The sequence below is a fragment of the Lissotriton helveticus genome, chromosome 9 (assembly GCF_964261635.1).
Source record: "Lissotriton helveticus chromosome 9, aLisHel1.1, whole genome shotgun sequence".
NCBI classification, from domain to species: domain Eukaryota; kingdom Metazoa; phylum Chordata; class Amphibia; order Caudata; family Salamandridae; genus Lissotriton; species Lissotriton helveticus.
In genome coordinates, this window is record NC_136070.1 from 16520806 (window position 1) to 16544475 (window position 23670).

Consider the following 23670-nt stretch of genomic DNA (forward strand, 5'->3'; position numbering starts at 1 on the left):
TCTCCTACCTCACAGCCAAGACCTGGAACAACCTCCCCTCCACCTCCGGCAAGCCCCACACTGCCCAAGTTGAGGAAGGACCTCAAGACCTGGCTCTGCGGATGACCTCAGTACTCAACTGAGCCCCCCCCCCCCCCGCCTTGAGACCCTCAAGGGTGAGGAGTTGCGCTATACCAATCCTGATTGATTGATGAATGGATTTTCACAAATCTAGCATTCCTTCGCACTGAGAATGCACTTTTTCTACTTTTATTCTCACTTTCAGCGCTGGGGAAGACCTTATATAACAAATAACTATAAAGGTATGTTGATTTTTTTTCTTTTTCTCTTTTCTTCTCCTTCACTCCATGCAACAGATTTGTTTTACATTTAAAGTACAAATTACAACAAAAGTAACTCCTCTTTTATATACTTTTGGTTGGTTATGTTACATTGATTTGAGTAGTGCACCAATCACCCAAGAGGGTGTCCAAGGTTTGGGCTAGTGTGTAGGTGTGTGATCCCAAAGGTGCTTAAGAGCCATGTCTTCAGCTTCATGGGGAACTGAAGGAGTCGGCAGGAGGCGCTGATGTATTGAGGGACATCATCCCATGTCTTGAGTGCAATGTAGAAGAATGAGCGACCTCCAGTTTTGCCGATGTGGTCAGTGTGTACGCCAAAGTGTGAGGCAGAGCACAGGCGCCTGGTGGGTTGGTGAAAGTGTATGCAGCTGTTCAGGAATTTTGGGCCTGTGTTTAGTAGGGCTTTGGACGTGTGCGTGACAGGGTTGAATTGACCTTATTTCTGAATGGGGAGTCAGTGAAACTTCTTGAGCTGTGGTGTGGGTGCTGCATGGAAGGTCGTAAATGAGACATGCATCGGTGTTCTCGATGGTCTGGAATCTGTGTAGGAGTTGTTTGGAGATACCGTCATAGAGAGTGTTGCCATAGTCCAGCCTGCTGGTGATGAGTGCTTGCGTGATGGTCCATCTGGTGTTCTAAGGCATCCATTTTAAGATCTTTCTTAGCATGCAGAGGATGTGAAAGCAGGATGTGTTCACTGCGTTGACTTGAGCCGCATTGTTGAGCTTGTCATCTTCATCTAGGTTGATCCCTAGATTTCTTGCATGGGCTCCGAGTGTTGGTCCTAGCTCCGATGACCACGAGGTGGAGTTCTATGGTGAGGTCTTGTTACCGAAACCCAATACTTCCGTCTTGTCATAGTTGAGCTGCAGGTAGCTGGTTTGCATACAGTCTTCTACAATGGGCCTGCAGTTGTTAAAGTTGGTCCTGGTGGTGGTGGTTTTGTCTGTCAGGAAGAGGATGAGTTGGGTGTCATCGGCTTAGGAGAAGACAGTGATGTCTTGTGATCTGTGTCCTGTATCTGTTGAAAAGTGTGGGGCTGAAGGACGAACCCTGTGGGACTCCGCATACCGGTCTCTTACGTGAAGGGTGGCAGCCTGAACTTCTTGGTTCTTCCTGTGAAGAAGCATCAGATCCATTTCAGAGCAGATCCTTGTATGCTAATCTTGTGAAGTCTTCTGATGAGGGTGTTATGTGATACTGTGTCGAAGATCTCGAAAAGGTCAAGCAAGATGAGGGCTGCTGTTTCTCCTCAGTCCAGGATGATTCGAATCTTGTCAGTGGCCACAATGAGTACTGTTTTGGTACTGTGGTTCTTTCTGAATCCTGATTGAGTATTGTCTAGAAGATGGTGAAGTTCGATGTGGGTTGTGAGTTGCTTGTTGATGGGCTTCTTAATCACTTTGGCTGGATAGGTGAGCTAGGAGATGGGTCGGAAGTTGCTTGCTTGATTCGGGTCAGCTGTGGACTTCTTTAGTAAGGCTTTCATTTCTGCAAGTTGCTATTCATCTCGAAAAGTGGCAGATGTGATGGAGGTGTTGATGAATGGTGCCAGGGTGGTGCCTATTTATGGTGATCCCAGGTTGTAGATGTAGTGAGAGCATGGATCCATTAGGGCCCCTGAATGGATGGTCCACATTGTTGCAGCTGTGCTGTTTCTGGTGAGGGTTGTCCATTTGCCAGATGGCCATCTTGGCTGGTGGTGGATAGGTTAGCAACAAGTTCTCTGGAGTTGGGTTGGTTTGCGAAGTTGCTGTAAATGTTTGCTATTTTGTTACAGCAGAAGTGGGATCAGTTGTCACAGAGTTGTTGGGAGGCAGCAATATTATTGACAGTGGCTATGGGTGAGGTAAAATCCTTAACAATGAAGAAAATCTCCTTGCAGCTGTTAGTTTCCTTCAGTGCGGTCCACTAGTGTTTTTTGTCTTGGTGTCTCTTATTTGCTGGTGATAGTGCCTGAGTGCAGCCTTGTAGATAATTCTGTCATTGGTGTCGTGGCTGGCCTTCCATTTCTTTTCTAGCTGTTTACAGTGTTGTTTGGTGTTTCGGAGGTCTTCTGTGCACTGGCTGTCCTGCTTGTTTGATCTATTATGGTTGTTTGGTTTGATGAGTGCCCGGGAGTCCGCCCAGTTCTTGACCTAGTTTTTGAAGTCCTTCTCAATGTTGCCTGTGGGCCCAGGTCAATCCGTGCTGAGGGCACTGAGCCTGCCTGCTTCTGTTATTTTGCCCCAGCTGCGGCTTGGAATGCTGTGCTGAACAGGGTGTTGACTTGAAGTGTGTTGATTTAGAAGTGGATGATGGAGTGGTCGGTACATGTGAGTGGTGTGGTGGAGTTGTATTTGATGCTGTCACTTGTGATGAAGTTGGGGTCTAGTCTCTGGCCTTGGGTGTGTGTTGGTACTGGGAAGAGCTGTGTGAGTTCAATGCTGCTCAGGCTTTTGAGGAGTCATGTGGAGCAGGGGTCAATACCGGCCATCCAGGTGAAAGTTGAGGTCTCTGAGGAGAATGTAGCCTTTGGAGTTGATGAGCGAAGCAACAAAGTTGGTGATGAGGTTGCTAAAGGTGGCTCATGGTCCAGGTGGCCGGTTGGCAAGGGGTGACATTTTCAGAGATTTACATGAATGGGGTGGCATTCTCTGTGGATGTTGTGCATTTGATGGATACCTTGTAGATGATACCAAGTCCTCCTCCTGGCATGTGAAGGCGGTTCTGTTGAGCGATCTTGTAACCTGCTGGTATTGCCATGGTGATATCCGAGAGCTGATGAGGGGTTGAGACAGGTCTCTGTAATGAAGAGTATGTCTTAACCAACACTACTCAGCAGGTCCCATTTTTCGGTTGTGTTTGCTGAGTGACCGCTTGTTGAGAAGCACGCATATGAGTGGGTGTTAACTGTAAGTTTGCTGTTGCGTGTGTTGTAGGGTGGGTGTGTAGGTGTTGTTGGTGCTTGTGTATTGGGAGTGTGCTTTGAGGGCATTGTTGGTATTTGCGGGGCTGCTGAAGAACTGGCTGTAGATGGCGGTGAAAGCTTCTACTGTGGTGTGGGTCATGACACAGCAGTTGGGGGAATGGCGCCCAACATCTGGCGTTCTAAGGAGGGCTGTGGAGTTTCGGTGGGCGGTAATCAGACCAGAGTTTCTGGCACTGGGTGCTGTCCAGGTACCGGCCGGCGCAAAGGGGCACACCTTTGGCGTGTCTGCTGTGTGTCTGTGTTACAGCTGCCGCTAAGTAGGTCCTGGGAGGGGCTCCGTGATGTAATTTCCTGTGTTGATGGGTGATGTTAAATGAAGTCCTCTTGCTTGGCTTGTTCTTTTAAATACAGTTTTGGCTGGAAAACTAGTAATCTCAGTTCCTCCCCAGATGGATGATGGTAAATTTAGTGATCTTACTTTCTGTGTAGATGGGTTATGGGAGATCCAGTGATGTCATTTCCTGTGCTATTGGGTGATGAGGAATGTAACGCTTTTCGACGTCACATTTCATGTATGCTTCATCTTTCTGATATGACTGCTTCTTAATATTTTCTGATGAGGCAACAAGTCAGGCTTTGCTGAAAGGAACACTAGCTGACCTGCTACGTGTAATGTTCACAACATGACCAGTCTATAAGTAAAGACCTGCTGGCACTTCATGGTGGAGGTCTCTCTGCTAGTTTCTGGCTCTGTTTCAGTTGTAGGAAGCAGTCTTTGCTGTCACTGTGCCATGGTCATTGGCTGGCGCTTCATGGTGGAGGTCTCTCCGCTAGTTTCTGGCTCTGTTTCAGTTGTAGGAAGCAGTCTTTGCTGTCACTGTGCCATGGTCATTGGCTGGCGCTTCATGGTGGAGGTGTCTCCACTAGTTTCTGGCTCTGTTTCAGTTGTAGGAAGCCGTCTTTGCTGTCACGGCCATGGCCATTGGCTGGCTCTTCATGGTGGAGGTCTCTCTGCTAGTTTCTGGCTCTGTTTCAGTTGTAGGAAGCAGTCTTTGCTGTCACTGTGCCATGGTCATTGGCTGGCGCTTCATGGTGGAGGTCTCTCCGCTAGTTTCTGGCTCTGTTTCAGTTGTAGGAAGCAGTCTTTGCTGTCACTGTGCCATGGTCATTGGCTGGCGCTTCATGGTGGAGGTGTCTCCGCTAGTTTCTGGCTCTGTTTCAGTTGTAGGAAGCCGTCTTTGCTGTCACGGCCATGGCCATTGGCTGGCTCTTCATGGTGGAGGTCTCTCTGCTAGTTTCTGGCTCTGTTTCAGTTGTAGGAAGCAGTCTTTGCTGTCACTGTGCCATGGTCATTGGCTGGCGCTTCATGGTGGAGGTGTCTCCGCTAGTTTCTGGCTCTGTTTCAGTTGTAGGAAGCAGTCTTTGCTGTCACTGTGCCATGGTCATTGGCTGGCGCTTCATGGTGGAGGTGTCTCCGCTAGTTTCTGGCTCTGTTTCAGTTGTAGGAAGGCGTCCTTGCGGTCACGGTACCATGGCCATTGGCTGGCGCTTCATGGTGGAGTTCTGTCTGCTAGTTTCTGGCTCTGTTTCAGTTGTAGGAAGCAGTCTTTGCTGTCACTGTGCCATGGTCATTGGCTGGCGCTTCATGGTGGAGGTCTCTCTGCTAGTTTCTGGCTCTGTTTCAGTTTGTAGGAAGCAGTCTTTGCGGTCACTATGCCATGGTCATTGGCTGGCGCTTCATGGTGGAGTTCTGTCTGCTAGTTTCTGGCTCTGTTTCAGTTGTAGGAAGCAGTCTTTGCTGTCACTGTGCCATGGTCATTGGCTGGCGCTTCATGGTGGAGTTCTGTCTGCTAGTTTCTGGCTCTGTTTCAGTTGTAGGAAGCAGTCTTTGCTGTCACTGTGCCATGGTCATTGGCTGGCGCTTCATGGTGGAGGTGTCTCTGCTAGTTTCTGGCTCTGTTTCAGTTGTAGGAAGCAGTCTTTGCTGTCACGGTGCCATGGCCATTGGCTGGCGCTTCATGGTGGAGTTCTGTCTGATAGTTTCTGGCTCTGTTTCAGTTGTAGGAAGCAGTCTTTGCTGTCACTGTGCCATGGTCATTGGCTGGCGCTTCATGGTGGAGTTCTCTTCGCTAGTTTCTGGCTCTGTTTCAGTTGTAGGAAGCAGTCTTTGCTGTCATGGTGCCATGGCCATTGGCTGGCGCTTCATGGTGGAGTTCTGTCTGCTAGTTTCTGGCTCTGTTTGAGTTGTAGGAAGCAGTCTTTGCTGTCACGGTGCCATGGTCATTGGCTGGCGCTTCATGGTGGAGTTCTGTCTGCTAGTTTCTGGCTCTGTTTGAGTTGTAGGAAGCAGTCCTTGCTGTCACTGTGCCATGGCCATTGCCTGGCTCTTCATGGTGGTCGCTGTGCTCTGGGGGGGTTCAGTGTTCTTGAGGTGGATGTTCTACAGCTAACTGATGGAGTTTAGTGCTTTTATTGAAGCTTGGTGAGATGACATTTAAAGATGATTAATCTCCTGTCTTATCTGTTCAGTCGTTTTTAGATAAACTGAAGGCGTTTGTAAACGTGGAAGAGGCGTGTCCTGCTGAAGATGTCCGCAGACCAACCCATGGCGACCCCTGTGTGAAAAGCGCAGACCCCACAGAAGGAAACGGGGGCGAGACTCCTGGTGGAGGGCTCTGCGGCCCTGCAGATGGGAGTCACCCCACAAAGACTCTTGCTGAAGGTTCTCACAGAGCAGATTTGTGTGCGGAGAGTGAAGAAAACACACAAGGAAGAAAGCCAGAAGACCTGAAGGAAGCTGGAAGCACCACTATTGAGTGCCCTGCTGAAGAGTGCAGCAGACCAGAGAGTGGGGTTGGTTCTGGAAAGAGTGCAGAAGTCCTGGAAAGAAGCAAGGCTGCCTCCCCTGGGCATGAAGACAGGAAGGATGCTTTAGAGTGCCCTGCTGAAGATTGCAGCAGACCAGAGAGTGAGGTTGGTTCTGGAAAGAGTGCAGAAGTCATGGAAAGAAGCAAGGCTGCCTCCCCTGGGCATGAAGACAGGAAGGTTGCCTTAGAGTGCCCTGCTGAAGATGCCAGCAGAACAGACTCTGAGGATTCCGCGACAAGAAGTGCCGAGATTCACGAGAAAGTGCCCCAAGAACCTACCGACATGCAAATCGACATGGAGTGCCCTGCTGAAGATGTCGACAAAACTGCTTCGGAGAATGATTCTACAAAGAGTGCAGGGACCACAGAGGGAAAGAGCACCGAGATTAATGAGAAGGTACATGTTAGTCCCTGTGGTGAGCAAGACACCATGACGTGTCCTGCAGAAGGTGCCAGCGGAACGCATGCCATGGAATGCCATGCTACAGAAGGAGGAGGCCCAGACTCTGAGGAGAAAATACCACCTGGACCTTCAAACATGAGGGATTCCTTGGAGTGTCTTGATGATGCCAGCCAAAGAAACATTAGAGCTGCCTCTGCAATGAGCGCAGAAGCTACGATCGAAAGCAACACTGAGAGTTGCAAGAGAGTATCCTGCGGTCCTACGGATGGGGGCGACGCCATGGAATGGAGCACAGTAGGCACCAATGAGCCCTCTCCAAAGAAGGCAGAAACCACAGAGGGGAGCAGGGCAGAGACCAGCGAGGAAGCAGCAGCAGCTGGGCCTCCAGGGACGAGTGGTGCCATGGCTGCGTCTCTTCGCTTCGATCAAGAGGTGGTGCAGATCAAGGCGCAGAAAGCAGAGGTCAGTGAAACATGGGCACCTAGAGATGACCACCTCCCCCTTGACCACTCCTCCACTGTTTTAACACTTGTGTCCCTGGGCCTGCTGTAGTCCAGCTGGACAATCAGGTAACTTGCTTTGTACACTTAACTCTGCAAAGGTAGCAGGGAATGATTAGTCCAGGCTTACTCCAGGAAGCGGTAGAGTGCCTGTAACTCATACTTCACAACACAGTTAATTGAACTCAAATTATTTCCAGTCAGAGCAGTACCTTTTTTCAATTTACAGGCAGAAAATGATGGCAGTGAAAATTAAGGCCACACACCTCATGAGAGACAAACATACATACCCTGGGTGTGGGTGACACAAGGGATTTTTCATGGAGAATGCTTGGAGGCAAACTCTTCTGCAACATTAGAGGCTAAAAGGCCTTTGTGCTATTCCTGGCATCACCAGCCACCAATCATCTTATCTCCCCATGTCCTCAAGAATTATTGGGGTACACTCTGTGTTAACCCCCTTCCTGCGGAGCCTATGACACTGCTCTGACATCTGTATAAATCATGGCACACCTCCAGCTGACAGCAGGATCCAGGACCTGGTCAGACAGAGGCAAGTTGGGAGCAGGGTAATTCACAGTCATGCATACACTTCCCGCTTCTATTGTGGCATGTCGTGGTGTGAGGAGGGACTCAATTGTACCTCTTAGTAGCAGCAATGAAGGTTGAAGAGAGCTTTAGTAATGTGCTTGTAAAAACATTAGTCCAAATAACGAATATTCACCAAAAATTAGATCCTGCTCGAACTAAAGTATGAACAGCTGGCCTTTAAAGGCAGTGACAGAGGGTGACAACAGTGTCAACTGTAAGTACAGAGTTGTATTGTCAGCAGACAGTTGCTGCTATGTTGCCTTGAGGGTGTCATTGATTGGGGAGCCTCCACCCCTGCAGCTCAGAGCAGGTAGAACATGTCCCTTTGGTAGGTGCGGTCTGCTCCGCGCTCTCTGTTAGCTACATGCACACATACCCCCTTCCGTATGGGTTCTTTACCTTTTGAAAATGATGTATATGTCTAGAAAGAAACACATTCTCAATCACAATGTCATCCCTATATATTCAGGAGGACTGTCCACTGATCAAAATCGAGTGTGTGTTTGCCATTCCAACTCCACATGCACTTTGATATTGGGGTACACTGGAATAATAATACGTCATAGTAGGGCCAAATTATGTGGCAAGAAAAAACAAATTGAGGGGCCTAATATGCAACATGTTTGGACAATATTGCATCCTTTTTACACTTGTTAACCTAACATAATGTAACGTGTATTTGCAAAACGCGCATTGACCCGGACGGATATCTTGGCTCTGAATTACAGGTGTTTATTGTGACCCAGCTCAGTGGTACTCATCGGTCCACTCAAAGATAGCAAGAAACAACAAAGATGTGACCAGTCGGCCTTGCAAAAGGTCACTACGCAGAAAGACGTGTTTCTGTGTTTTTAGTAACTTTTTAACCGTTTGAGATAGAAACTAAAAAACTTTTTTTGTTATAATTGGCAGGTTATGTCACAGATGATTTATCATGTGGCAAATGCAGCAAATCTATAATTATGTAAAAATGCAGCACAATCGTATAATAATTCCAGTGGCCCTGGGTAAATTGTAAAAAAGTGCACCGAAGCACATATTGTATTGTATTGTATTGTAATTGCATTTATATAGCGCTTACTACCCCTGACGAGGCGTCGAAGCGCTTTTTCGGCGGGTAGCACGCTACTCCGGGACCCACAGAGGATTAGTGTTTAATTAGTATAGTGAAACATGCAAGTACATTTTAAGTGTGGATAGGTTAGTCAGTTATTTGGATTTGGAATGATAGCAGAAGGATAGAGTAGGACAAAGGTTTTTATTTATTTATCGCTCGCTTGTTGACGCATGCTATTCAGGGAGCCTATAAAGGATTGGTGGTGAATTATAAATATGAAGTAATTTGAGTAGTAGATATGTTATTCAGTTATTAGTATAGTTGAATATGGAATTTGAGAAGTGAACATGTTGTCTGCATATGTTTGTTCGAAAGTAACTAAAACACTATGGGGACTGGTCCTGATAGTCACCAGTCCTCACAAAGATAGTGTTTGGTTCTGACAGGGTTTATCAATACTATGAGGATTGAATTGGTTGTAGCATGGCTTGAACTTGCCCACACACACTTTCTTTCTCTATCTCCTGCATGGATGCTTTGTCTTCCTCCCGACAGTTCCCTCGCTTGTATTCATCTTCTGTCTTTTCCTTACAGATTGACCGGCGCATAATGGCGTTTATTGAGCGGAAACAGGCTGAGATCAACAAGAACAACGTGCGCGAATTCTGCAATGTGATTGATTGTAACCAAGGTAGTGCCAGCTACCCAGAGGGGTGGGGGGGATAAGGGGGGGGGGGGGTGGCTTGGTGCTCAAGGGATATTCTGGCTGTGCATGTGGGGTCAGTGCTGGGTGCTCAGTGGTCTTACTGACCGTGTGCACAAGGGTTTTCCGCTGTGTGCTCTGATGTCTTACCGGCCTGTGCACGTGGTTGCTGCGGTGAGAGTCTTGCTCAGGTATTTACTGGCAATGTTTATGAAGGATAGCTACTGTCTGCCCACTAGTCTTAATGGTCATATGTGCGGTGGTTGCTATTTGCTCAGCAGTTATATCCGCTGTGTGCGAGAGGGGTTGCTTCTAGTTGCCCAAGAGTCTTGCTGGCTGTGTGTGCGTGTGGTTGCTGCGGTGAGTCTTACTGGCTGTGTGCGTGTGGTTGCTGCGGTGAGTCGTACTGGCTGTGTATGCACCTGGTTGATCCGGTGAGAGTCTTACTGGCTGTGTGTGCGCGTGTAGTTTCTGCAGTGAGAGTCTTACTGGCTGTGTATGCACGCGGTTGCTGCGGTGAGTCTTACTGGCTGGGTGTGCATGTTTGCTGCTGTGAGTCCTACTGGCTGTGTTTGTGCGTGGTTGCTGCGGTGAGTCATACTGGCTGTGTATGCACGTGGTTGCTGCGGTGAGTTTTACTGGCTGTGTGTGCGCGTAGTTGCTGCAGTGAGAGTCTTACTGGCTTTGTGTGCGCGTGGTTGCTGCGGTGAGTCTTACTGGCTGAGTGTGCGCATGGTTGCTGCGGTGAATTGTACTGGCTGTGTATGCACATGGTTGCTCCGGTGAGAGTCTTACTGGCTGTGTGCGCGTGGTTGCTGCGGTGAGGGTCTTGCTGGCTTTCTGTGCGTGTGGTTGCTGTGGTGAGAGTCTTACAAGCTGTTTGTGCGTGTGTTGTTGCGGTAACTCATACTGGCTGTGTGTGCACGTGGTTGCTGCAGTGAGTCTTACTGGCTGTGTGTGTGCGTGGTTCCTGCGGTGAGCGTCTTACTGGCTGTTTGTGCATGTGGTTGCTGCAGTGAGTCTTACTGGCTGCGTGTGGTTGCTGCGGTGAGAGTCTTACTCATTTTGTATGCATGTGGTTGCTGCAGTGAGTCTTACTGGCTGTGTGTGCAGGTGGTTGCCACAGTGAGAGTCTTACTGGCTGTGTGCAGGTGGTTGCTGCAGTGAGTCTTACTGGCTGTGTGTGTGTGCAGGTGGTTGCCGCGGTCAGAGTCTTACTGGCTGTGTGTGTGCGCGCCGTTGCTGCGTTGAGTTTTACTGGCTGCGTGTGGTTGCTGCGGTGAGAGTCTTACTGGTTTCGTATGCACGTGGTTGCTGCAGTGAGTCTGTGTGCGCAGGTGGTTGCCACGGTGAGAGTCTTACTGGCTGTCTGTAGGTGGTTGCTGCAGTGTTGTCAGCAGTGTGTGTGAATCATTGCTGCTGTGTGTGCCCAAGAGCCTTACCAGCCGTTTGTGCGAGTGGTAGATGGTGGGTGCTCAGGAGTCATACAGACCATGTGGATTGAGTTAGTGCAAAGTGTCTGGCGCTGGAATGCCATTGACTCCAAGCCATTGGGTTTGCATTCCAACTGCCCCATAGTGTACAGTGTCTGGAGCTGGAATGCCGTTGCCTCCAAGCCATTGAGTTTGCATTCTAACAGCCCTTTAGTGCAAAGTGTCTGGCGCTGGAATGCCGTTGACTCCAAGCCATTGGGTTTGCAGTCTAACATCTCCTTAGTGTAAAGTGTCTGGAGCTGGAATGCCGTTGACTCCAAGCTTTTGGGTTTGCTTTCTAACAGCCCCTTAGTGTAAAGTGTCTGGAGCTGGAATGCCGTTGACTCCAAGCCTTTGGGTTTGCATTCTAACATCTCCTTAGTGTAAAGTGTCTGGAGCTGGAATGCCGTTGACTCCAAGCCATACTGTTTACATTCTAACAGCCCCTTAGTGTAAAGTGTCTGGAGCTGGAATGCCGTTGACTCCAAGCCTTTGGGTTTGCATTCTAACATCTCCTTAGTGTAAAGTGTCTGGAGCTGGAATGCCGTTGACTCCAAGCCATACTGTTTACATTCTAACAGCCCCTTAGTGTAAAGTGTCTGGCGCTGGAATGCCATTGACTCCAAGCCTTTGGGTTTGCTTTCTAACAGCCCCTTAGTGTAAAGTGTCTGGCGCTGGAATGCCATTGACTCCAAGCCTTTGGGTTTGCTTTCTAACAGCCCCTTAGTGTAAAGTGTCTGGAGCTGGAATGCCGTTGCCAACAAGCCATAGGGTTTACATTCTAACAGCCCCTTAGTGTAAAGTGTCTGGCGCTGGAATGCCGTTGACTCCAAGCCTTTGGGTTTGCATTCTAACAGCCCCTTAGTGTAAAGTGTCTGGCGCTGGAATGCCATTCACTCCAAGCCATTGGGTTTGCACTCGAACAGCCCTTTAGTGCAAAGTGTCTGGAGCTGGAATGCTGTTGACTCCAAGCCATAGGGTTTGCATTCTAACATCTCCTTAGTGTACAGTGTCTGGAGCTGGAATGCCGTTGACTCCAAGCCATAAGGTTTGCATTCTAACATCTCCTTAGTGTACAGTGTCTGGAGCTGAAATGCTGTTGACTCCAAACCATAGGGTTTTGCTTTCTAACAGCCCTTTAGTGCAAAGTGTCTGGAGCTGGAATGCCATTGACTCCAAGCCATAGGGTTTGCATTCCAACAGTCCCTTAGTGCAAAGTGTCTGGAGCTGGAATGCCATTGACTCCAAGCCATAGGGTTTGCATTCTAGCAGCCCCTTAGTATAAAGTGTCTGGCGCTGGAATGCCGTTGACTCCAAGCCATTGGGTTTGCATTCTAACAGCCCCTTAGTGTAAAGTGTCTGGAAGCCATTGGGTTTGCATTTTTACAGCCCCTTAGTGCAAAGTGTCTGGCGCTGGAATGCCATTGACTCCAAGCCGTTGGGTTTACATTCTAACAGTCCCTTAGTGCAAAGTGTCTGGAGCTGGAATGCCATTGACTCCAACCATTGGGTTTGCATTCCTACTGCCCCTTAGTGTACAGTGTCTGGAGTTGGAATGCCATTGACTCCAAGCCATAGGGTTTGCATTCTAACATCTCCTTAGTGTAAAGTGTCTGGAGCTGGAATGCCGTTGACTCCAAGCCATAGGGTTTCCACTCGAACAGCCCTTTAGTGCAAAGTGTCTGGAGCTGGAATGCCATTGACTCCAAGCCTTTGGGTTTGCTTTCTAACAGCACCTTAGTGTAAAGTGTCTGGAGCTGGAATGCCATTGACTCCAAGCCATAGGGTTTACATTCTGACAGCCCCTTACTGCAAAGTGTCTGGAGCTGGAATACCATTGACTCCAAGCCATTGGGTTTGCATTCCAACTGCCCCTTAGTGTAAAGTGTCTGGAGCTGAAATGCCGTTGACTCCAAGCCATACGGTTTACATTCTAACAGCCCCTTAGTGTAAAGTGTCTGGAAGCCATTGGGTTTGCATTCCAACTGCCCCTTAGTGTAAAGTGTCTGGAGCTGAAATGCCGTTGACTCCAAGCCATACGGTTTACATTCTAACAGCCCCTTAGTATAAAGTGTCTGGAGCTGGAATGCCGTTGACTCCAAACCATTGGGATTGCATTCTAACAGCTCCTTAGTGCAAAGTGTCTGGAGCTGGAATGCCATTGACTCCAAGCCATAGGGTTTGCATTCTAACAGCCCCTTAGTGTCAAGTGTCTGGAGCTGGAATGCCATTGACTCCAAGCCATTGAGTTTGCATTATAACAGCCCCTTAGTGTAAAGTGTCTGTAGCTGGAATGCTGTTGACTCCAAGCCATAGGGTTTGCATTCTAACAGTCCCTTAGTGCAAAGTGTCTGGAGCTGGAATGCCATTGACTCCAAGCCATAGGGTTTGCATTCTAACAGCCCCTTAGTGTCAAGTGTCTGGAGCTGGAATGCCATTGACTCCAAGCCATTGAGTTTGCATTATAACAGCCCCTTAGTGTAAAGTGTCTGGAGCTGGAATGCCGTTGACTCCAAGCCATACGGTTTACATTCTAACAGCCCCTTAGTGTAAAGTGTCTGGAAGCCATTGGGTTTGCATTCCAACTGCCCCTTAGTGTAAAGTGTCTGGAGCTGGAATGCCATTGACTCCAAGCCCTTGGGTTTGCATTCTAACAGCCCCTCAGTGTAAAGTGTCTGGAGCTGGAATGCCATTGACTCCAAGCCATAGGGTTTGCATTCTAACAGCCCTTTAGTGCAAAGTGTCTGGAGCTGGAATGCCGTTGACTCCAAGCCATAGGGTTTGCATTCTAACAGCCCCTTAGTGTAAAGTGTCTGGAGCTGGAATGCCATTGACTCCAAGCAATTGGGTTTGCATTCTAACAGCCCCTTAGTGTAAAGTGTCTGGAGCCGGAATGCCATTGACTCCAAGCAATTGGGTTTGCATTCTAACAGCTCCTTAGTGTACAGTGTCTGGAGCTGGAATGCCGTTGACTCCAAGCCATATGGTTTACATTCTAACAGCCTCTTAGTGTAAAGTGTCTGGAGCTGGAATACCATTGACTCCAAGCCATTGGGTTTGCATTCCAACTGCCCCTCAGTGTAAAGTGTCTGGAGCTGGAATGCCATTGACTCCAAGCCATACGGTTTACATTCTAACAGCCCCTTAGTGTAAAGTGTCTGGAAGCCATTGGGTTTGCATTCCAACTGCCCCTTAGTGTAAAGTGTCTGGAGCTGGAATGCCATTGACTCCAAGCCATAGGGTTTGCATTCTAACAGCCCCTTAGTGTAAAGTGTCTGGAGCTGGAATCCCATTGACTCCAAGCCATTGGGTTTGCATTCTAACAGCCCCTTAGTGTAAAGTGTCTGGAGCTGGAATGCCATTGACTCCAAGCCCTTGGGTTTGCATTCTAACAGCCCCTCAGTGTAAAGTGTCTGGAGCTGGAATGCCATTGACTCCAAGCCATAGGGTTTGCATTCTAACAGCCCTTTAGTGCAAAGTGTCTGGAGCTGGAATGCCGTTGACTCCAAGCCATTGGGTTTGCATTCGAACAGCCCCTTAGTGTAAAGTGTCTGGAGCTGGAATCCCATTGACTCCAAGCCATTGGGTTTGCATTCGAACAGCCCTTTAGTGTAAAGTGTCTGGAGCTGGAATGCCGTTGACTCCAAGCCATAGGGTTTGTATTCTAACAGCCCTTTAGTGTAAAGTGTCTGGAGCTGGAATGCCGTTGACTCCAAGCCATAGGGTTTGCACTCGAACAGCCCCTTAGTGTAAAGTGTCTGGAGCTGGAATGCCGTTGACTTCAAGCCATTGGTTTTGCATTCCAACTGCCCCTTAGTGTAAAGTGTCTGGAGCTGGAATGCCGTTGACTCCAAGCCATACGGTTTACATTCTAACAGCCCCTTAGTGTAAAGTGTCTGGAAGCCATAGGGTTTGCATTCTAACAGCCCCTTAGTGTAAAGTGTCTGGAGCTGGAATGCCATTGACTCCAAGCCATAGGGTTTGCATTCTAACAGCCCTTTAGTGCAAAGTGTCTGGAGCTGGAATGCCGTTGACTCCAAGCCATAGGGTTTGCATTCTAACAGCCCCTTAGTGTAAAGTGTCTGGAGCTGGAATGCCATTGACTCCAAGCCATTGGGTTTGCATTCTAACAGCCCCTTAGTGTAAAGTGTCTGGAGCTGGAATCCCATTGACTCCAAGCCATTGGGTTTGCATTCTAACAGCCCCTTAGTGTAAAGTGTCTGGAGCTGGAATGCCATTGACTCCAAGCCATTGGGTTTGCATTCTAACAGCCCCTTAGTGTAAAGTGTCTGGAGCTGGAATGCCATTGACTCCAAGCCATTGGTTTGCATTCTAACAGCCCCTTAGTGTAAAGTGTCTGGAAGCCATTGGTTTTGCATTCCAACTGCCCCTTAGTGTAAAGTGTCTGGAGCTGGAATGCCATTGACTCCAAGCCATAGGGTTTGCATTCTAACAGCCCCTCTGTGCAAAGTGTCTGGAGCTGGAATGCCGTTGACTCCAAGCCATAGGGTTTGCATTCTAACAGCCCCTCAGTGTAAAGTGTCTGGAGCTGGAATGCCATTGACTCCAAGCCATAGGGTTTGCATTCTAACAGACCCTCAGTGCAAACTGTCTGGAGCTGGAATGCTGTTGACTCCAAGCCATAGGGTTTGCATTCTAACAGCCCCTTAGTGTAAAGTGTCTGGAGCTGGAATACCATTGACTCCAAGCCATTGGGTTTGCATTCTAACAGCCCCTTAGTGTAAAGTGTCTGGAAGCCGTTGGGTTTGCATTCTAACAGCCCCTTCGTGTAAAGTGTCTGGAGCTGGAATGCCATTGACTCCAAGCCATAGGGTTTGCATTCCAACTGCCCCTTAGTGTAAAGTGTCTGGAGCTGGAATGCCATTGACTCCAAGCCATAGGGTTTGCTTTCTAACAGCCTCTTAGTGTACAGTGTCTGGAGCTGGAATGCCATTGACTCCAAGCCATAGGGTTTGCATTCTAACAGCCTCTTAGTGTAAAGTGTCTGGAGCTGGAATGCCGTTGACTCCAAGCCATAGGGTTTGCATTCTAACAGCCCTTTAGTGCAAAGTGTCTGGAGCTGGAATGCCGTTGACTCCAAGCCGTTGGGTTTTCATTCTAACAGCCCCTTAGTGTACAGTGTCTGGAGCTGGAATGCCGTTGACTCCAAGCCAAAGGGTTTGCATTCTAACATCTCCTTAGTGTAAAGTGTCTGGAGCTGGAATGCCGTTGACTCCAAGCCGTTGGGTTTGCATTCTAACAGCCCTTTAGTGCAAAGTGTCTGGAGCTGGAATGCCGTTGACTCCAAGCCTTTGGGTTTGCATTCTAACAGCCCCTTAGTGTACAGTGTCTGGAGCTGGAATGCCGTTGACTCCAAGCCATAGGGTTTGCATTCTAACATCTCCTTAGTGTAAAGTGTCTGGAGCTGGAATGCCGTTGACTCCAAGCCGTTGGGTTTGCATTCTAACAGCCCTTTAGTGCAAAGTGTCTGGAGCTGGAATGCCGTTGACTCCAAGCCATTGGGTTTGCATTCTAACAGCCCCTTAGTGTACAGTGTCTGGAGCTGGAATGCCGTTGACTCCAAGCCATAGGGTTTGCATTTTAACATCTCCTTAGTGTAAAGTGTCTGGAGCTGGAATGCCGTTGACTCCAAGCCGTTGGGTTTGCATTCTAACAGCCCTTTAGTGCAAAGTGTCTGGAGCTGGAATGCCGTTGACTCCAAGCCATTGGGTTTGCATTCTAACAGCCCCTTAGTGTAAAGTGTCTGGAGCTGGAATGCCGTTGACTCCTTTGCGTTGATATAATACGGTCCCCAGACATTTCCAACCACAGCGCAGTCCTTGGCTGAACATCACGTCAGTCCCACTTTTCATGAGTTGCCACAGAGTAGAGACACAAACTTGCATGGCGTGACCCTGCTGCGATGCCCTGGAACGTTTCTGTGCCCTAGCTCCTGTCGTTTGGCATGGGTGCACCAGAGATGCAGAGCTGCCCAAACAGGCTGGCACCTGAATCTGCAAGGGAGGTTACTTTACTGGAGATGTCAATGTTTATTTTCAAGCTTAACAGAAAACCAAAGGCTCCCTGATGAGAACAGAAAAGGAAGCATTTTCTTACTCGGCCGCTCCCAGAGGAATGATAATCAGTACGGTTGGATTGGCAGTGGACGTGTGTGCTGTTCATTTCGATTATCCAGCACATATCCAGGTAATGGGGTGTGTATTTGTTTCTTGCTGGACAATACAAACATGGAAAAGAGCAACCATACATTCCACCATCACTTCAATAATACCCGTCCGTTCAGCTGCAGACCCTGAGTTTGTCGGTCTTCTGGCTGATGTTTCTTTTCTCAACCAGTAGCAAGGTAAAAGTACAGCTGAAGCCCTGGATGTGATTCTCAGATGTTTTCACAGTTAGTTTTGAGGAGTTGGAAGTATGACCTATTGCTTCAAAAAGATCTTTATGCAGATATAAACTAGCAAATCAAAAAACTGTGAACACATGTAGTGCTGGAGAAGCATTGTTGGAGTTGGTACATTCTGGTCAGTCACAGAGTGTAATTGGGCTACTTGGCATAATGACTGCTCTCTTTGCTGTCCCGCGCTCTCACTACCATGTTTTCCTTTCAGTTTTCTATCGCCCTTCCTCCTTTCCCCTGCTTCTCTCATCCCGATGAATCCCCCCCTTACTTGTTTACCTCTTTTGCTTTTTTTCTTAGTCACCCCTTTCCTTCCCCTGATACCTTTTGAAATCGCCATAGTGTGTTCTCTCATGTGCCTCCCATCTTTCTTCCCTCCTCTTCGATTCTGTAACTTTCTACCTTTTACGTAGGTCCTCCCCCTCTTACTGGGACACTGCCCTCCCTCCTTTATCCATGTACCATTCTTTTTATTGTATATTCTCTCTCTAACTTCTCATTTCCAATCCTCTCTGCTTTGCAAGAGCTGTCCTTCGTGTTGCAAACACTCCATGCTCTATTCTCTCCTATGGACTTGTCAGCTGTAGTGTGCTGTTGTCTCTGCTGCTGGCCTAGGATACCCCGCTAGAAGTAGCTCTCCTGTACACCATGCGTCTACCCCCAGGTACCTGCTACAGTGTACACCTGCTAACACAGACCCACTGGACTCACCTGCTCCTCTCTGCTTCTGCCCTTCGATACACTGCTAAGAGCACGCTCTCCTGGTCACCATGCATCTGCTGCCAGGTACCCTCTGTGGCGGAGACCTGCTAACACAGACCCACTGGACTCACCTGCTCCTCTCTGCTTCTGCCCTTCGACACACTGCGAAGAGCATGCTCTCCTGCTCACCATGCATCTACCCCCAGGTACCCCCTGTGGCGGAGACCTGCCAGCATGCTAGCACAGACCCCGGGCGCAACCTCTCCTGATCCACCCCGCTTCTGCCCTCAGATACACCGCTTGGAGCACACTGTCTTGTGCACCATGTGTCTGCCCCCAGGTACCTGCTGCATGATACAACTACTAGCATAGGCCCCACTGGTCCAAGTTCGCCTCCTGTACTCCACTGCTGCCCTCAGATACTGCATGAGGAGTAGAGTTAGTAGGTGAATGGTCAAACACTCTAGGGTTTTAAAATTAGTGCAAGGTATAGTCACAGGTATATGTGAAAAGAGTGCTGTCACCAAGCATCTGGTTTTGTGGTGAAAACATGGCACCTTACAATTGGAAAACATGGCACGCTGGGTCACTTGGAATGCTGCTGTAAAGGATTCTTACCAAATTCAACCAATATTGGAGGGATATTGTTTGTATTTGCAGAGATTCAGCTACGTGTATGAAAAAGGTGTGCGATGACCTGTCAAAATTCAATACCCGACCTGAAGTGCTTCTCTGTAAGAGATCCTTGCCCTTGTTAGATGGTATGCTGAAAGCATCTTTACAATCTTCAGAGTTAATGAAGAATGCAGTTGACTTAGTAGTCCATTTTGGTCATCCCAACTGTGTCATTAAGCTGATGGTTCTCAGTCCTCGAGGCTGTGAATGCTGTAGTATCCATGTGGGGACCGTTTACAGAAGTTCTGCTTAGTGATGATACCATAGGCAAGAAATGTGAGGATCTTCGGTCGCATATTGACAGTGATGTGAAAAAAGTACACTCTACCGCATTCTTAGATTTTTACAGGAAAACATGACTGCTATAGTGGACATATAAAAAACTAGTGTCTGAAACCACCCTTGGCTACTAAGTGTTCAGCGTTGATTGGTGCAAACATGAAACATGTTCTTGAGAGTAGGCTTGGCGACATTTAGTGACTTTAGCACTGCAGCATGTTCTATGGTAGAGGACTTACCACATGCTAGGGAAAGAAATATTGAGGAGCAATTTTTGAACTTTTATTTTACAATGCATGAGAAATGGCTTGCAATGATGCATAGAAAAGTCCCTTCATGTACCATGGCATTTGAATTCAGTGAAGCCTCACAGTGGTACCCTGCACAAGTTATATATCCCTTCTGAAAAGGGGAATTTTCTTCAATCTTTGGAAAGTAATGCTTAATTTTTGACTGCTTTATTTACTCTGAGAGCATATGCGCCCAGTTCCAACGCATATGTTGCAGAACCTGTCCCAGGAAATAGCATTTTTCAGGTGCACCAGTATTGGCATGGAAAGCTATGCAAGTGGCCAGAGTTAGCAGATTGTGTACCCGCTGTTATAGCGTTGCTCGCCTCAAGTGCCAATGTTGAGAGGACCTTTTCACAGAAAAAAGTTTACATGGGAAGAAAAGAGCGAGCCGCATGACCAAAGGCTCATTGGAGAAGTATTGTATGGTGGAATGCAATAAGTTTGATTAGTTAAAATGTTTGGACCTTATAGACACTGTATGTACACTGTCTATATACCATGCACTATCAATGCAGAGAGCAAACCATGCTAAAAGCAAAATGCTCCATAAACACTGGAAAAACACTGTTTCTGTTGCTTTTAAAGGCGTGAAAATATGTAACCATTGATAACTGCTGTTTTTAAGGTTTAGAAACACTGGGGGGAAAAAAACTGAATTTACCTAAAAAAGAAACTGAAAACCAGAAAACCTGTGTATTCTGCCCCCAGATACCTACTTCATGGGAGTGAGGTCAATTCCTACACTGGGTCTGCCCCCGATATCCCTGCTGCATCATGCCCCTGCCATTGGATGTTCCCTGTAAATTATTGCCCATGCTGCCTTGTGCCCCTCTACCTGTGGGGAAATGCTCAATTGTCAGTACATGCAGCTGCTTCTTGCATGCACATGGGCTCCCAGAAGTCGCAGTTTAAAAACCCACAGAGACTGTTCACAGAGACTGTTCAGGAGAAGGAAGTGTAGCCTTTTATTGCATGATCATTCTGTTCATGAGGAATCTTCTTTTAATTTGTTTTCAGAGAACAGTTGTGCGAGAACGGATGCTGTTTTCACTCCATATCCTGGATTTAGGAGTCACGTCAAAGGTCAGTTCTCTCTGATAAGTGTATGGTGGAGCAGTACAATGGTAGTTTACAGGCATAGGACTAGTGAGGTGGTGGGCTTTACAGGGGGTACTGTTAGTGAGCCACTTCATGGTGGCAACATGAGTGGAGGACTTGAGCTCTGGGGCGACAGTGTTTAGTTTGAGACCTGGAGTGTTGTGTATGGCTGGGGCCCCAGGGAGCCTGTGTGTGGGTGGAGGTCAAAGCTGGCAGGAGATTTTGTGGGTGTGTGTGTGTGTGTGTGTGTGTGTGTGTGTGTGTATGTATATGTGTGTGTGTGTATATATATATATATATATATATATATATTACCTACTGGCGGTCGCCAGTAGGTATATATAGTTAGGATTTTTTCTCTATGGGTTTTTTGAAAGTTCTATGTCTAATAACTTTGGCGTTTGTGGACGGAATTGGCTGAAATTTTCAGGAAAATGACACATTTTGTTTCTGAGCAGCCCCTGAAAATTTTGGGGGGGTTCGTCAAGGGGGGGCCGAGAAAAAAGGGGGGTCCCAAAACGCGTTTTTCCCATGTTAATTTCCATAGGGCGGTTGGCCTCACTTTTAGCCCGAATGGCTGAATGGATTTGCACGAAACTTGGCAAAATTGTAGGGACTGGTAGCCCGATGTGCCTTTTGTAGGTCTCAATATATGTGCTCCAGTGGATTTTGAGAAATTAACGTTTAAAAAAAGATATATATCTGTAACAGCGGACTGGGCAGCGGCCCAGGACGCGTACTTGTCGCGCAACGGAGCTTTGTGAAGCGAAGCTGATTGGTTCTCCGGCGTCTGTCAACATTCCAAACAGTCCGTAGCGGCCGCCATCTTGTCTCTCGGTAGGATCGAGAGACAAGAGGAGGTCAAAACAAAGGGGGAAATAACTATAAGGGGGCATAGTAGATCCTCGCTGACCCCCTAGGTTTGATGTGGAGGTTTTAAAAGGGCCCCGCGGGGCAAAAAAAAAAAATAATAATAATAATAATCGAACGGCTGAATGGATTTGCACGAAACTTGGCAAAATATTAGGGACTGGTAGCCCGATGTGCCTTTGCTAGGTCTCAATATATGTGCTCCAGTGGATTTTGAGAAATTAACGTTCAAAAAAAGATATATATCTGTAACAGCGCTCCGCTTCGCGTAACGGAGGTTTGCGAAGCTGATTGGTCATTCTGTCACTGGGCTATAGTTGGGCTACATCTGGCTGATATTTGGGCTACATTTGTTTTTTTGTGTGTCTGGCGGCCATCTTTGGGCTACATTGGGCTACATTGGGCTTCATTGGGCTACATTCGGCTAATTAGCAAATAGCTCATCGCAAACTAGGAATGGTAAAGAATCGCTATTTATTCCTTAAAGTTCGCTATTTAGGAAATGCAAAAAACTTTGATGATACATATGGCGGTTCATCTCTAACAAGATAAGAAGCATAGGGATACATTTATGATGACTGGCGCATCACCAGGGATGTGTTAGTCATTCTGTGCCGCTGTTCCGTCACCTATGGTGTGCTGCATTTACAATGCGGCGCATCATGGGGCAAAAACAGCACAGATGCGTGATGTATCTGTGCCGTAAAGGTGGCGCATTGCTGGAGTTGTATCGCAAGTGTGATGAAGCTCCAGCAAGGGTCGGGGGTGCCCCTGTCGCAGGGTTTCTGTTCTCACACAGAACTGTGGACAGAGGATTGGAACCTCGGCGAATGCATTGCTGGAGTTGTATCGCAAGTGTGATGAAGCTCCAGCAAGGGTTGGGGGTGCCCCTGTCGCAGGGTTTCTGTTCTCACACAGAACTGTGGACAGAGGATTGGAACCTCGGCGAATTAGGGTGTCCCAAAACTCACGTTAGTAATGAAAAACTCCTTAGCAAGCTAGGTACAGTGTCACATTGGATATAACAAACTCTCAATGTTTAGACAATCCAGAATATGAACTTATAGTACCTCAGGATACGTGGAACTCATGAACAGTCGGTCGTTATAGATTTCTTAGAAACCAGAACATGGAGTTAAGAAGAACAGATGTGTATTTGAAATGTTTATTTACTAATGCCGTCTTCTCAGGCGTAGTACCTTAGATAATAAAAGTACACATATTATCAGTAGCAAAATTACCAGCATAGTTACTAGTACATAAAAAGTGAATGGTGATAGTATGTTAACATGCTGTAAATGAATAAGAGTTAGCAACACTTATAAGCAGCCGCGGGCCGTGGAGGGAGTTACGGTGAGGCAGGGAGGCGGGGAGGGGGAGGGGCAGGGTGGAGAATACAAGTACACATATTATCAGTAGCAAAATTACCAGCATAGTTACTAGTACATAAAAAGCGAATGGTGACAGTATGTTAACATGCTGTAAATGAATAAGAGTTAGCAACACTTATAAGCAGCCGCGGGCCGTGGAGGGAGTTACGGTGGGGCAGGGAGGCGGGGAGGGGGAGGGGCAAGGTAGAGAGGGCTCCACCCTGCTTCTCCCCCTCCCCGCCTCCCTGCACCATCGTAACTCCCTCCACGGCCCGCGGCTGCTTATATCTCACCCTCCCTAATACACATATTATATTATTTGCTAAGAAGGTCTCTTTGTGTTGGTTTAGGGCGTGCCCATACTTTAGTGTCTTAGATTTGAAGGAATCACATCAGCATACACCAGCTCTCTCTTCATGTGAACCGCATCAACTGTTGTGTATGTGTGTTCGGCAAAGCAATATAAAACCCTCCTCATGCCCAGAATTGGCAGAAGTTGCACTTATGTTATGAGTATGAAGTCGTGGAGATCAGACCTCATAACAATTCTGTATCGTGTTGTTCTTGAAACTTTAGCACTCGCTGTACAGATATAGTTTAACAAGCAAAGCAGATAGTAGAGCAATAACATATTATTCTCATGTAAACCACGATGAACTACTAGGTGGAAAGCTAAAGCAACAACTAAGTGTCGTGTGCAGAAGTTGCAAAAAAGGAAAAATGGCGTTTAAACCGGTAATGAGCCCATGCTAACTTAACACGGTGTAAAGATATCCAGGACCTAGATGACACCTCCCCATGATCCGGAAACGAACTGAATAAGATAATAGAAGTGCCATCTCATGAGAGCAGATTGCAAGTTTATATGTGGACGGTCCGCAAGGTAAAGCATTAAAAACTAGGAAAATTTAATGCTAAAGAAAAATAATTTACAACAAGGGGTGGTGATGGACAGAGTCTCTGAATTAAGCAGAGTACTCTCACCCAGTCAAGAGATCAGGGCTAGATCCAACACCGTTTTTTAGCTCATTGCACCATCCCAGTTTCAGAACCTGGCTGTATGCAAATTAGTCTGTCCCTGGCCCAGTGCATCATGGGAACAGGGCAGACCAGACTACAA

At 47.6% G+C, this 23670-nt stretch overlaps 1 protein-coding gene across 1 annotated transcript in view; it reads left to right on the forward strand.

Annotated features, from left to right (window-relative positions):
* Nucleotides 1–23670, forward strand: part of MBIP (MAP3K12 binding inhibitory protein 1) — a 68288-nt gene that overhangs the window by 32152 nt on the left and 12466 nt on the right. The window contains exons 3-5 of the mRNA XM_078659356.1: nt 5782–6984; nt 9265–9361; nt 20230–20295. Of these exons, the coding sequence (XP_078515482.1) occupies nt 5782–6984; nt 9265–9361; nt 20230–20295 (1366 nt within the window). The remainder of the gene's footprint in view (nt 1–5781; nt 6985–9264; nt 9362–20229; nt 20296–23670) is intronic.